Source organism: Phymastichus coffea, unplaced genomic scaffold (assembly GCF_024137745.1).
Source record: "Phymastichus coffea isolate CEN01 unplaced genomic scaffold, Cenicafe_Pcof_1.1 PCOF00063, whole genome shotgun sequence".
Taxonomy (NCBI): domain Eukaryota; kingdom Metazoa; phylum Arthropoda; class Insecta; order Hymenoptera; family Eulophidae; genus Phymastichus; species Phymastichus coffea.
In genome coordinates this window covers 186,930-201,597 of record NW_026706874.1, presented here as the reverse complement: position 1 = coordinate 201,597, position 14,668 = coordinate 186,930, and the positions used below count along the sequence as shown (strand labels likewise).

At 52.8% G+C, this 14,668-nt stretch overlaps 2 protein-coding genes across 7 annotated transcripts in view; both read left to right on the top strand.

Annotated features, from left to right (window-relative positions):
* Positions 1 to 6,728, top strand: part of LOC131667266 (neuronal acetylcholine receptor subunit alpha-7) — a 60,993-nt gene extending 54,265 nt beyond the window's left edge. For all 6 annotated transcript variants that reach the window (XM_058940589.1, XM_058940588.1, XM_058940587.1 and 3 more), the window contains 3 exons: positions 272 to 469; positions 544 to 695; positions 929 to 6,728. In XM_058940589.1, the coding sequence (XP_058796572.1) occupies positions 272 to 469; positions 544 to 695; positions 929 to 1,010 (432 nt within the window). In that variant the 3' untranslated portion in view covers positions 1,011 to 6,728. The remainder of the gene's footprint in view (positions 1 to 271; positions 470 to 543; positions 696 to 928) is intronic.
* LOC131667267 (uncharacterized) lies at positions 5,967 to 14,399 on the top strand. Its single transcript, XM_058940590.1, has 5 exons — positions 5,967 to 6,113; positions 12,716 to 12,898; positions 12,974 to 13,439; positions 13,569 to 13,753; positions 13,817 to 14,399. The coding sequence occupies exons 2-5, from the start codon at positions 12,838 to 12,840 to the stop codon at positions 14,350 to 14,352; spliced, it is 1,248 nt and encodes a 415-aa protein (XP_058796573.1). The 5' UTR covers positions 5,967 to 6,113; positions 12,716 to 12,837; the 3' UTR covers positions 14,353 to 14,399.
* The last annotated feature ends 269 nt before the right edge of the window (positions 14,400 to 14,668 follow it).

The following is a 14,668-nucleotide window of genomic DNA, read 5'->3' as shown; positions in this document are numbered from 1 at the left end:
ATATTGGCGGCCGGCGCCGTGGAGTAATTATTTCCGAAGCGCGTTGATCGACTCGGATGTGTCGGCCGGCCTTACAGCAGAGTCAGGGAAAAAAGCTTGGCCGGAAGTTGGCTTTATTAGCTGATAAACGTCAATTAAAAGCCGGCAAGAGTTTCTCGGCGCTCGTCCAGTTATCGAACTTTGCGTGTAGCGAGGAAAAGCGCAGTCTAAAAAAAGGAAGAAAAAAGCCGTAACGACGAGAGAGTACAGCCGCTAACCGTGTCCCGCACAGGTCGGTCTACGGGACGCCGCTGACGACGAGGCCGTCGACCGTGGAGGAGACGTCGGCGTCACTGCCGTTGAGCGGCACGCAGCGCGAGCTGCACACGATCCTGAAGGAGCTGCAATTCATCACGAGCCGCATGAAGAAGGCCGACCTGGAGTCGGAGATAGTGAGCGACTGGAAGTTCGCCGCCATGGTGGTGGACAGGTGAGCTCCGCCGGGCGCACCCGACGCAGAGCGGTCTCCGAGGTCAGCACTGTCCTTTGCGTTGTCGCCGACAGGTTCTGCCTGATTGCGTTCACGCTGTTCACGGTGGTGGCCACGGTGGCGGTGCTCTTCTCCGCGCCCCACATCATCGTCCAGTAGTCCAGCGCCAGCCGCCACCACGAGGACCATGGCCCCGGGACCGCCCGCCACGATCTCACGGACCAAAGTAAGCCGACTCGGCAGTTCGAGCAGCGCCGTATCTCGTTCGCGCGGCTCCGCCGGGAGACGCCGGCGCGTTATCCGCGAAAGGCGACACGCGAAACTCGTCGCTCGCAAAGCGAGCGTTCTCGAGGCGAAAACATCCGGGTTGCGTTAGTCGCGCCTTGCCCTCGCCTCGGGACGCGCGAGCTCCCTTAACGAGCGCGCCTCTAGGCCGCTAACGCTGCTGTTGCTCGACAGAAGACGCCCGAGCGAGGAGGAGGAAGCGGCGGGCCGGGCTCGGCTGGACGACCACGAGGAGACGGCGCCGCGATGTCCTTAGCGCCGGGGCCGAGCGGCGAGCGCAGCCGCGCCACGGGAGCAGAGCGCAGTAATTCTCTGCACACGACCACGGCCTTCGCACTCAACTGCCAATACATCGAGGAAGACGTAGTCTAGTCGCAACGGGCGCGCACGCGCCAGGAGCCGCCGCGGCAGTCGCTCGAGCTCTCGCTCGCTCGTCAATTATATCTTCGCAAGCGAGAGGCGGCGCACGCCGGGGCAGCCAGGTCAACAAGTAATAACCATAGAGGGCGAGAGCTCGAGCGCGAGGACGTCGTCGACTCGGCATCTCGGTGTGCGTGTGTGCGTGTTTGTGTGTGTGTGTATGCGTGTGTGTATGCGTGCGTGCGTGCGCGCGCGTGTGACTTTTTCGGACCCTTCGCTCGCGCGGCGCCAACCTGTTGTCATTCTGATCCGCGCAGAGAGAGAGCAGCGTCCGCGCACAAAGCAAACCACCGAACAAATGTATAACCACGTTGCTGGAGTGATACACTCTCGCGTGCAGAGTATATTATATATACATATATTACGTACGTATAAATAATATAAATATAATATAAATCGCAGTAAAAAAGATACATCAATAAATCTATTGATATAAACGATTGTTTTATATAAAAAGAGAGCAAGAAAGGAGAATGTTGTCGCGTCGATGATAAATAAAACAAACTCATTTATAGGAGGCAAGGATATCTAGATATATTGTAGCATTATTATATATAACATATTATTCAATAAGAGAGAAGAGCAAGTACGTAAGTGCGCGATATACATATTATACATATTCTTACTATTACCGTTTAAGAAAAAGTCTAAACTAAAAACGAAATGAATAAAAACTCGAAGCGTTTATACGTGTAAAGATCCACCACCTAAAATGCCTCCCGGGTTATATATTATTATTATTATAAATATATGATAAACGTTATGTTCATAGTTGTATAAAAATGCGAGAAACGAGGAATATCCAGCAAACGGGCGACTCGCACGGTAAATAAGAGCAGCTAAAAACTATAGATGTATAGCGTACGCATTATCATTTGTATGCTCGCTCGGCTATCGGAAGAGAGAAAAATAAACGGAAAATCGAAAGCAAGATGTGCAAACCAAAAACATAGATTATAGGCAAAACAAGAGAAACTCATCATCCTCGTCTGTTGATATTACCATAGGAGAGTATTGTAGCGATTAGGGATATAATGCAAGGCGTCGGCAGAGCGGCTGTAGGCGCGAGCCCGCGAGCGCGAAAACTTGACGAATTTCTCAGGAATCAGGAGCGATCCTCTGTACGCCAAGTCATTCATTTCCCGACGGCCGATGCACGCGAACCCACCCGTAAATCCCGCGAGCGGTCGGCAGGGAGGGGGCGCGGGGAACAAAAGGCTTTAAGGCAGTCAGCCAGCAGCTCGTTAATGGACGTCAGCTGCTCGAGAGCTCTTTTCTTTTGCTGGTCGTCGTTTCGAAAATTTACTGGGTTTCGACGAATTCGAGTCCGTAAAAGTTTTTCTTGACGTGCGCGTGTGCTTGCGTGCGTGTGCGTGTGCGTGCGTGCGTGTGTGTGCGATAATAAGCGCGCAGGTTCGCCGATATATGCATATTGGTTTCTCTCCTATTCTCCCGCGCTGGCCGTTCGACGACGCAGCTGCGGTTCTTCCATTGCCCCCTCCTCGTCGATGTCTTCGCGAAACTTTTTCAGCGGAGCGTCGAAAACGAACGCTCGCCCCTCCCGGCGCCGTTTCGCCGCCTTTTTTCCATCGTCGCATCCGCGAAATATAATTTTGCACGGAGCTGGCGCTGAAAGCCCTCGAAATATTTTATCATAATCTTCGAGCGCGAAACGCTGCATCGACTCGCGCGCCTTTCAAGCGCCATGAAATCAGCGAACGTCAGTTGAAATACTGGCGCGGATATATAATTGACAGATTCCAGATATCGTATTTACCCAAGTTACCTCGGCCTGTTCTGCACAGCGTTCCGAGACAAGCTTTTCGTGCGCCGCCAGGGGTTGTTTCGATGTCGCGCGCACTTTGGCTGCTGCGCACCCGAATCCGTAAATTCAGTTTCGCTCGTCGATGGCGACGAGAGCCGAGCCTCGTCTCGTGCACCCATCGCGCGCAATGATCGCGTACACTTGCGAAACAACCGATTGGTCAATCGCGCGAGGGCACGTTATAACGATCTCCCCTCGCGCTTCCAACGCTGCACTTGCGCTTTAATAATAGCCATATGCATACATATACATATACACGATAACACTTAGCGCTCGTAGAGTTAAACATATGCGCGATTGCGATACCAAGAGGAATATATGAGTAGTAATAAGCGAAGGTGCATTGTAAAATAAACTGAAACCTCGATAAAAAATGAAAATATAAATAAAATAGAACGGAATGGAGGAAAACAAAGAGGGACGCAGGCGAGAGTATGGCAGAGAATTTCGCAAGAGGCAACGTTAAAGCTGTTAACGTTTATAGATACGAAACAAAAAAACTGTTGATAAATAATAAGGTTAACCAATTAAATAATCAATTACATAACGATGAAAAAAAAGAAACACAAAGGAATTGAATTAGGTTTACTCGGGCAACGCGTATAGTCTGTCCCCAATCTTCGTCTCTGTTCCTATGTAATGAAATACGTATAACGATATATCGTTTTTCTCGTCACACCGAGGAAAGTCCTGGCAATCAATATATTGACACGCGTACATTTTAATAAACACGCTATATCATATTATACTTTCGATTAACTCCTAAATAAATAAATATATATTGTACTTGAAATACACACATCTCCGCGATTGAGTTCAGCTGTAAAACTAAAAAAAGAAAATACGTGCCAAATACGTGTCTTCGTTAAATTTAATTGAGAGAAAAACAGTAAGAAAAACAAATGGGATGGAGGGCTCGCGAGATTTTTTCCACGCTGCCGTCTACGGCGGTCGCCGAGTGACTGTCGTATCCACGCACATACGCCTCCGTTCGCACTTAAAATACAAATAAAATGAGGAGAAAGGCAAGCCGCGAGGGTGACCTAGTCGACAAATAAAAGAGCAGCGAATGAGCGAGTGAGCTAGCGAGTAAAACGAACAATTATAAAAGAAGAAAACAGTTAAAGAAATAATATAAAATAAATAGAAATAAAAAGGGAGAGAAAAAAAGGAAATAAAGAAGCAGAGTATACACGCACATACGCACAGATCCTCGAGAAGTTCGAAACCATTATTTAATCTCGCGCATATACACCAATAATAAGGGGGGAGGGGGGACGTTGTTGAGCCGCCACATCGACAAGCGCGATCCGTTTACGCGCGTAATAATATTAGGGAGCGAGACTCGTGCGCGGGCGGGTTGGGTTAATCGTACGGATTAGATATCGGAGAGCCGCGCAAACATGCACGCAAACTCGCTAGTAAGAATTTCGCCCCATTGTCCCGGCGCGCGCCGCGAGCGTTACACACGCACAGTCAATAAACCGATGGGGAAGTGTGGGCGAGAGACAGAGAGAGAGAGAGAGAGAGAGAGAGAGAGAGCGGGTCGGCCGAAGTGGAGAGGGTCGGCGCGCGGTCAGCCAGCGGCGCGGCTCTCGCCGGTGTGATTGCGCGGCCGACGAAACACGTAGCTAGAAGTATTTGTAATAAACGACGCCGGCTCTAATTCGACGTTCCGCGCACGACGACGATGATATATGATCAACCTACATGGTTTACACACACACACACACACGCACACACACACACACACACACACACACACACACACACACACACACACACACACACACACACTTTAATGACTACCGAGAATCAGGGGAGAGGGCAGGCGCGAACCCTACGTTATTCCGTTGTGTGAAGAATCCGCGTTGAGGATCAATTTTTCGAATTTTAAAACTAAACAATTTAACACGGGGAATTAAGATAATCAACTTTTTGTATTTGCGTATGTTGAATTATACGATGTGCGACGAAAGACGATAATATATATTATACATAACAAATAAATCGATTAATAAAAAAATAAACAGAATAAATGAACGATTAAATAAATGAATATATTATATATATAAATATATATTATACATAAAGAAATTGTTACGTGCTGATTGCATGAGAGAATAAATGAATTTATGTAATAAAAGGTGAAAGGAAGGTCGCGTTGTGAATTTAAAGTGGCATTAATAAGAGGTGGCGCAAGTGCGAGAGTGCGAGCGAGATAATAGTGCAAATACAAAGTAACGAGTCTTTGAAATTGATGACGATTAAATAATAAATTTGAGCGCGTGTGCGAGCGAATGAGGCGTACCGGGCGAGTTTTCGAGGGGGACGCATGCCGTACGCGAGCCCGAACAAAGAAAGCGAGGACGACGAGGGAAGGTGCAGTCCGATGAGAAGTACGGACAGCGTAAAAAAAGAATTTTAATCGATGCGATGAAAATGGGAGGCGGGTGGTCGTAGTAGTAGAAGCAGCACGCTCACGCGCACAGTATTGGTTGGCAAGGCTGTGGGTACGTAATTTTTCATACGAATTAGAGAGACTCTAAATAAAACGATAATAGAAATATATACGTATAAAATGAAAGGACGATGAAGCCGCGGGAAGGTGTGAGTATCAATGAAAAAGAGGACTCGAGTGGGGAGAAACGAACAGAGATGGCGTATTAAATTGATAAAGCTTTAAAAAGTATCTGACAAACAAATCGATCGCACACATATTTTCAGCTTCACGAAACGTCGTTCTCGTTATATATAGCACGTCTGGCTGCGTCGCCACTGTTGCTGCTGGCGTCAAATCAATTCGCTACTTTTCTTTGATTCGTCGAAGCGACGAGGAAAACTAACCTTTCGGCTAGCAGCCAGTCCGAGAAGATTCGCGGCTCGGCACGCAACGCGCGCGCCCATTGTTCGCGCAAATTTCTCGGTGTCGCGCTCGGAAGAAAGAAAACAAGTAAAATTGCAGTTGTCGCGCGCGCGGGCAGCTATGACATTTCGCAGCCGCAGCAGCAGCAGCAGCAGCAGCAGCGACGGCGCGGATCCGCGGAGCGAGACAAAGCCAACCAACGCACCCGGGGCAGAAAGACGCTGCCATTCGCTCGAGCGCTTTAGATCGTAAGTAATTAAACAAAGCAACCATTCGCGCGGCTTGTAAATAGACGGCGACGTTTCCGTTCCTGTCTTTTTCCGAGGTACACACGACAACACGCGTCAACAAATAATAGCTGCGTTGTAAACGCGCGCGCACACTTCGTAGCCGTAGGCTTACTCGTCGTAGCGTCACTTTTTCTCTAGTCCCATTAGCTGCTACACAAACGAAACTCGACAACACTGACAAACTAAAAAGGGTAAAAACTCAACAAAAAAATAACAACAACAAAACTAGACTAAACGAAACGAAACGAAAAAAAAGGGAAACAAGCAAAGGCACGCGACGCGGACGATAGACGATACTTATTCAAGGGCCTAAGCTTCCAATGCACCGAACCCTCCCTTGGCATGGTGTTCTTGCGAACATTACAATTGGCAACAATTCACTCGACACGTGCACAAACTTTTTCGTCTTAAGGAGTCTTTAAGCGACGGTAAACAGTCTGTACGACGATCTCTAGCGATAATTCATATCCGGGTAGATCCTTGGCTCGCTTTTAGTTTTATGTGCCAAAACGAAAAACGCAAAGAAAAAGAAAAAAAAACAAAACAAAAAAGAAAATAAGAAAAAAAAATAAAGTAACCAATAAATAAAAGTTGTGTTTTATTGATTAAGTGTGTGTTTTATTGTTGATGCGACATATTGTATTTGCGTTGAGTTCCGTGTATTCTGAGAAACTGCCTAAACGAACGATAAAATCAAACAACTAAATGAACTGTATAATATAGCATTTAAAAAACTATCAAAAAGAAACGACATAGATGCTTCCTTCTTTATCTCTATCTCACTTATCTGCCACGCTTTTTATCTGTTGGTTGCTTTAGACGCAAAACGGACAGCAACAGCAACAAGTCACATATTGAATTGGAGTAAAAAATCAACTATCCTTCACTCTAACTCCAAGCACAATCTAGTTTTCAGTGTATCTCTTCTCTCTCTCTCTTTCTCTCTTTCTCTCTCTCTCTCTCTCTCTCTCTCTCTCTCTTTCTCTCTTTCTCTCTCTCTCTCTCTCTCTCTCTCTCTCTCTCTCTTTCTCTCTTTCTCTCTGCCTCCGTCCAAAGTATTTTTCTTATGCTCTTTGATTTTTACTCACGAGTGTGGACCTTTTTCATACAGTACCAATGAACAAACAAGCAACACAAAAAGTCTCAAACTATTTTATAATTTACCTCGTATACTTGCGATATACTTAAACGAATTAAGGAGAGGGAAAGACATTCTTTTTCCCCCTCTTTTTTAAAAACAAGCGATACGTCTAAACTGTTCGTGCGTTCGTTGGGACGAACGATGCGACTCTCCGGCAGGAGTGAGAATGTTAACAAAAGTAATAAAAATAAGATAAAAAAACAAAAAACAGAAAATTGAACAAAAAAAAGAAGTAATAATACGACGATGTGCAGGATTCCGTTGGTTGAATTCCCGTTTTAATTCGTCTCTCGGAAGCGAGGCCCGTTTTTAAATATTTCCAAAAAGCAAAATAAATCGGTGGAGATGAGGAGTCTCAGAAGTGAACAATTGTATGAGCATTCGCTAGATCTTGTACTGACATTGTAATTCCCTTATGTAATTACACGCATGCGAAATACAGAAACATATTATTGAAAATAAGAATATTGCGTTATCATCCGTTTATTTAGCCCTGCTTATCGTCATCGACAACGTGCAATTGACATCGCTGACATCGCGCTCGCTTCTGCGGGCCTTTGTTTCGTATTTTCGATACACATCTCATTTTATTTCGGCCGGTACACGGGTATTCGGTTAATTGAGCGTCCAACCGAGAAAATCGCCTCGATGACATTTTCAATTGGGAAGCGAAGACCGAAAAGCCAAAGGCTAGTTAGCCGCACGAGTCGTCCGATCGTTCGCTCGCTCGCGGCGTCGAGCAAACGGCTTCGACGGGAGACGCAGCTCGGCAGTCGGACAGGACCCGGCCGTGCCGCGAGAATGAACGTGTCCAGCGCGGCAGTCGGCGCGAGCACGGGCGCGACATCTGTGGGGCCGACGGGGAAGCGGATGCTCGGCGCGAGCCACCCCCTTCCGCCCTCGCCCGCGCGATATCGCTGCGCCGACCAGCGCGGGCCGCAAGCTCGTCTCGGCGCCCTCGTCCGACCGCCGATAAGCCGACTGCCAGTCGCAGCGCCGCCTTCGCTCCCCGCGAGCGAATCGACTCGGGGGAACGGCGCAGCGCCTGCCGGCCTCAAGGCTGGCGAGATGGAGCAGCGGGATCGACTGCGAGTCCCATTGCGATGCCAGTGGCGCTCGCGCGCGCGCGCGCCACGTCGCGTTACGTGTAATCTGGCGTACATCGATCGCTGCGGCCCGCGCGCGCGCGCGTCTTTCGGTGCAGCCCAACCGAGATGGAATGCTCTTCCTCGAACGCCCTGCCTTTATCTCGTTAGTCACTCGACCCCAATTTTCGTTGGGAGAGACGTTGCTCTCCTTATTAACGCTGTCGCTCGCCTTGCGCTACGTCGCGACGAGACCTCCGTTCGCTCGTGCTCCTCGTTCGACGCCCCGTCCAACAGAGGGACGCGCCGCTCGCGATCGACGGCTCTGGCGTCCTCGCACCGCCGAGTCGTTCGTCCCGTGGTGGCGCGCCACTCTGGAATGCTCGCACGACCTCGGTCATTGATACCGGGCGCCAAAATGAAATCAGCGCCCAAGTGGCTTCGATCGAGGTTCCTCGGGGAGTCGGCCTTTCGGGTCCGGAGGTCCGACGCGGATCACGCACGGGCCAATTTTCAATGGACTCCGCTGGGACCAAGCTCTCGCGCTCTTACGCTTGTATATTTTATAGTCGGACTTGCTCTGTATTTTTAGGATAAGAGCCGTAGGTCCGCTCCAAACTGGACTTGAGCACGATCAAATAAAGTTTTTCAATCAATCTCTTTCTCGCACGCGTTCGCCTTAATGATGGATATAGCCTCGTATCGTTCGGCTATTTTTCCGGGTTTCCGGCGCCGAGAAGAGGGAGCTAAGGGTTTTCGAGGCAAGCGCTCTCACGCGTTCTCCCCGTCTATACGTCTACAAACTGGCGCGCTCCGACGCACATCTTCTTCCCTTTCCGCGTCAAATAAACGAATTCGCGTACGCGACCTGTCGGCGTATTTTATAATTCGGTCAAACGAAAAAGGAAGGCTCTCGCGGGCTGTTCTGCTTGCGACAGCCGCATTAATGGGAATTGGTGCTGTCGATTGGACGCAGCGTCCCAGGGAAGAAGAGGAGTCGTACTGTCACATCGGAGAGCCTCTGACGAAACGAGCTCTCCCTCTCCAGGCCAGAGTTTTTCTCGTCGCGCGTTGCCCGACGCGCGACGGGATTTCGGCAGAGCGGTGAGCAGAGGCCGCCCCCACTCGGCTCGTCGCACGCAGTCTCGACAAGAGAGAGGGTCACGCTCATTAGTCGCGTCGTCCCCGTCGGAAAAATCAATCGGCCGCCTCGAGATCCAAGCCTTCCCTCGTTCCTCTCGAAAAGCCGCGCGAGGCATCGATCTCTCCCTCGTTTTTAGCCCCCCCCCCCCCCCCCACCCCCGCACCGGGTGGCCCAATTGCTCGCTCGAGGCTAATTGGGTCTCGCTGCTCGCTTCAAGTGCGCAACAATGCCTCGCCTCGATTCCGCGCTGTCGCCTCGTCGTAATGAACCGACTCGTCCGCGCCGGACACTCCAGACCTGCTTCGCACGCAGTGGAGTGATCCGCTCTCGGGGCCCTCTCGTTTTTCTCTTTTTCATCGCCACCCTCGCGCGCAGCCGGAAGAAACCACGGAGATCGGGCCATTGTTGCAGCGGCGAGCGAGTGAAAAGGAGGATGCGCGCGCCCGAGCGACCGTGACGCGATTAGCGCCGAATATCCGTTTTATAACTCGACCAGCTTGGCGTCGTTTTTGCGAGCGTCGCAGTCGCAGCTACTGGGAGTGCTTTTGCTGTACGAGTGCTCCCGTCCGATCTACGCGGAAAAATAAATAAATAAACGAAGCGAAGTTCCTTCAAACTTTCCTTCGCGTAGAACTTTTTTGTACCCTGCACTTTTTCTCGGATTTCCATCCGCTGTACCCATTTTTCTGTTTACAAACCCACGCTGTATTTCGTAAGTTAGAAAACGCCGAGAATTCGAAATGTCGAATAGAAATCATATTTTTTGAATTTATTAATCCGATGTTCGTGAAATCCACTGCTACACTCGATAGTAATTGCAGACGTGTTTGCTGATCCGAATGGCCGAGCAGCACAGGTAGGGTAGGAAAAACGTACATAATGCTGGTTCAGCCAGTCCACGGAAGGATTTCTTTCGTGCACGAATGTGTTTTCTCGTGGCTTGTTTTCGGACGAGACGATCGCCAACAAGAACGGAAACGCCAGATCGATGGAATAATCGCCGAGCAAACGAATTAGTCGGTGTAACAATGTCTTGATAACGCAGCGCCGCAGCGCCGCTCGCCCTGGAAACTCAATCGGGTGGGGCGGTGCGCTTTGTAGCGTTTTGCCCCGTTAATTACCAAGTGGCAACGAGCAGCGGCAGCCGCACGCCTCGGGAAACCGAACGCGCGCGCAGCTGAGCTCGACAAAGCCTTTAACACACGCGAGGCTTGCCTCCGATGAACTCCGCCGACGTCGGATCTTCTAAAACTTCTCGTATTCGGCTTGATTGCGCCCGAATCGAATTACCGGCGCCGACTGGTTTTTTGCTCCCTCCTCTCGTGCTTTCGTTGGTCGTTAATGGATCGCTCGCTTAATTATCTGGCCGCCGACAGCGCTCGCGAGTGAAAAAAGGGAACCTCGGCCTGCCGGGCGCGCACTCGCTCCGATAAGCTTTCCCTTTTACTCGTCTGCCGCCCGAGCGACGCGACGTTTTATTTCTGATCGAGTGCGCAAGGACGCTTGCGTTGGCAGGCCCTTGCGCTTCGCTCGAATCCTATCGTCAGCTCTTAACTAAACCAATTAAACCGTGTCGCTCGTTCGATCTGCCGGGACGATCGCCGCGCGAACGAGGGCCACGGGTTCTCCGGACATTCCACGCGCGACAAAGAGCTGAAAGAGCGAGCCGCGCGTGCCGAGCTCGACGAGCGAGGCGAACGAGGGCCGTTCGCCGCGGCCAATTTGTAATCCTTCGACACGAGAGCGCTTCCGAAGTATCTTAAACGACCGACACGGCCGCCCTAATCTTCGGATTTGCACTTGCTATTATTGCCTTTCTTTTTCCTTTCTCAACCGCCGAGCTCGCCTCGTTTTTCCTCTCGAATGCCGTAATAAGATCATCGAGCCACCCCGTCGAAACCGGCGGACGTGTGGATATCGATGATCGATAATCCGAGCCAATTTTAGCCAAACTAGGCCGTGAGGCTTATTAATAAAACGCCTCTCGCGTGTAATTCGTGCGCGCATAAGCAGCCGTGGACTCGAGGATAGGTGCGAAAGCAAGTCGGTCGCGCGGCCGTGCGAATTCGCCAAGAATCAAGATTCCCTAGAGAGCGCGGGAGGAGGGGCAGGGGGACCGCGGAGATAAGACACAACAACGCGAAGCGCCGCCGGGCCGCGCGTGCACACATTCGCTCGTGTCCCGGAGGCGACGCGTCGACCATCAAAGCCACGCTAACGAACGAGACCGAAGCGTCAGCTTCGGAGTGCCCGCGGCCAAGAGGAAGCTGCAGTTCCCCGGCGGCTCGACGCCGCGGGACGCGGATGAGACGCGCGGTCGGCACGCGCGCAAATTCGGCAGGTCAAGGACTCGAGGACGCAGGGATACGCGGCGAGGGAGCAACGGCAAGCGGCGGAGGCAGCGAGCGATGCGACGCGTCCGAGGCGCGCATCAATTGAACTGCGGCTGCCGCAGCCGCAAGCTAGCGACGCGCGGCGCTTCGGCGAATTCGTCAAATTGCCGACGGAGCGCTCAAAGGTCGAACCGCGCTCGGCGCGCGACGCGAACTGTCGATAAATTCGCCGCGACCTCCCCCCCCCTCCTCTCCGCTCCACCGTGCTCGCAAAGTTCGCCGACGAGTTGCCCGTCGAAGCAGTGCTCGCCTGGCTTCGCGCGCTGAGTGGTTGTCCCGAGATGGCATTAGAAGCCGCCGAACACCGTTAGACAAAGTTGCGCTGTCGCGCGCTCGCGGAGGTGACAGGCAGAGTAACTCGGGGGGCCGTAATCGCTCGCCGACGAGGTGTGCGACAACGCCACGCCGCCCCGCCAGCCATCGAGAGAGGCGTCGGGAGCGCGACAAGCCGAAGCGTTCGACCTCCCGTCCCCCTCGATTTAATCCGCTGGCTCGACCCTGTCCTGTGCCCCCCGTGTACCCGACGATCCGCGACCTCGAGAGCGAACGCGGCGATTTCGCAATGCCGTTCGCCTGCTCGACGAATTCGTTGTCCGTGCGGACGCCAGTCCAGAAACAAGCAGTCGACGGTCGCCGCGATGTTGCAGGCACCTGCCTCGGTGTACTGCCCCGTGACTCGTTGGGGCGCCTCCAGAGCTGAGTCGCTTGCGCAATGCTTGCTCTTTATTTGCGAAGCCTCCGGCGGCGGCTTGAAAATCTTCCACGAGTTGTTTGCTATTGGTCATTTTATCACGCAGCCGGCTTGATTAGGGAATCAACTTGTATTCCGAAGACGAAGAAACCGAGATGTCGATAAGATTCGGCCTATAAAAGCCAACTCGCGCCGTCCGGCGACGCTTGGCTCGCAACTCTCGCAAAGATGTCGCCGCCGCCGCTCCTCGGGTGCTCCGTCGCGCTGACGCTCCTCCTGCTCTCCAGCCGTAAGTTTCCGACGAGCGCTCGTTCGCCCGAGTCCGCGCGGCCCATCGGTCCATCCGTGAGCTTTTTGCACGCAGAGCTGGCGAGCGGCAAGAAGGGCCCGGGCAAGCCGAGCTGCGCGTTCAACGCGTCGACGGACCTAAACGCGACGACGCTCTATCTGGAGGCGAGCGGCACTCGCTTCCGCTACCCCGACGCCGCGGGCCAGTTGAGCTTGGGCGACAAGGACAAGGAGGCGCCGGGACTGCGCATCGCCTGTCCGGCCGGCTCGATCGTGCTCGGCGCCAGGCCGACGAACCTGACGTCCTCGCTGCTCGAGTGCGTCGGCGGGCCGACCGTCAAGCTCACCGGCACCTTCCTCTTCTCGCCTCTGAAGCAAATCGGCTGCGACGTCAAGGCGGAGCCCACGCTCCGGCTGACCAGCAGAACGGCCGGGGACGGCAAGAGGATCGTCGAGGTCGGCTACGCTCTGGCAAAGGACGAGTTTTTGCCCGTGATCGAGGACCTGGCGGTGAACAGCTGGTCGGGCGGATTCATTCCCAGGTATCGCGCGGTCCCGCGAGTCAACTGAGAAATCGGTGCACCGACGCGTTCTTGCGACGCCACGGCCCCCGAAGCCGAGGCTCGCGGACGGATAGAGAAGTCGAGAGTGATAACCGCGTTGGTTGCCAGGTGGGCGCACTTCAAAGCACTGCCCGTCAAGTCGACGGTTGCCGCGGGCAAAGCGGCACTGAGGCCAAGTCCCTTGGCGCCGAAGGTGAACTTCGCCGCGGTCTACGACGCAGCGAAGCAGAGAAACTCCTTCGCGAGCCTGTTCAACGACACGGCTCTCGTCGACAAGTACCTGCCGGCCGACGGTGAGTTCGTTGGCACCCGGCCGCGAGGCACGGACACGTGAAGGCGCAATTATCGTCCCGCAGGTACGCACTCGTTCGTGGCCAGTCAGCTGGTCTCCCAGGACGACCTGTACTACGAGAGCCAGCGCAGCGCCGCGAGCTACTACGAGACGACGGTGCCGGTGTGGAAGTCCGTGGAGACGGGCAACTGGAGGCGCGTGGGCGAAGCCGTGCGTCGGTTCGCCGCCGAGTCACCGACCGGCGACGTGGACATCTGGTCCGGCAGTTACCTCAGCCTGTGGCTGCGCGACGCGCGCAACAAGACCACCTATGTCAATCTGCCGCGAGGCCTCAAGCCCGCGCAGTTCCTCTTCAAGTACGTGCACCAAGCGTCCGCCAACAAGGGCATCGTCTTCGTCACCGTCAACAATCCGCACCTGACCGCGGCCGACGACAGGAACGTCATCTGCGAGGAGGTCGCCGCCTGCGCCAAGGAGCATCCCGAATTCGGCAACCTCGCCAAGGGATACACCTACTGCTGCTCGCTCAAGGGCTTCGAGAGCCACGCCAAGAGGCTGGGATTGCCCCTGTTCGCCGACGCGAGCCAGCTGTTCGCCTAAACTCGGCGTCCGCCAGCACTTCTCTTTCTCAATAAAATCACACCTCACGCTTGAAATTCCTTTCGCATTATTCCTCCAATCCGATTCTCGCTTGGAGATAAAAATTGCCTTGGACGTTTGCCGATCGAAATCGCTATCCCCGTCGATCTCAGCGAGAGAAGGGCGCAGGGGAGGGGAGGACGAGATAAAGCCCACTCGCCACTTGTTCGTCGAATAGTCGGGATAGCTTCGACGGATGGAGACCCGGCGAGAGCTCCTCGTCTCTCGCGGCAAAGACTCGAAGCGAACTCAATCCGGCCAATGAATAATGTCATCG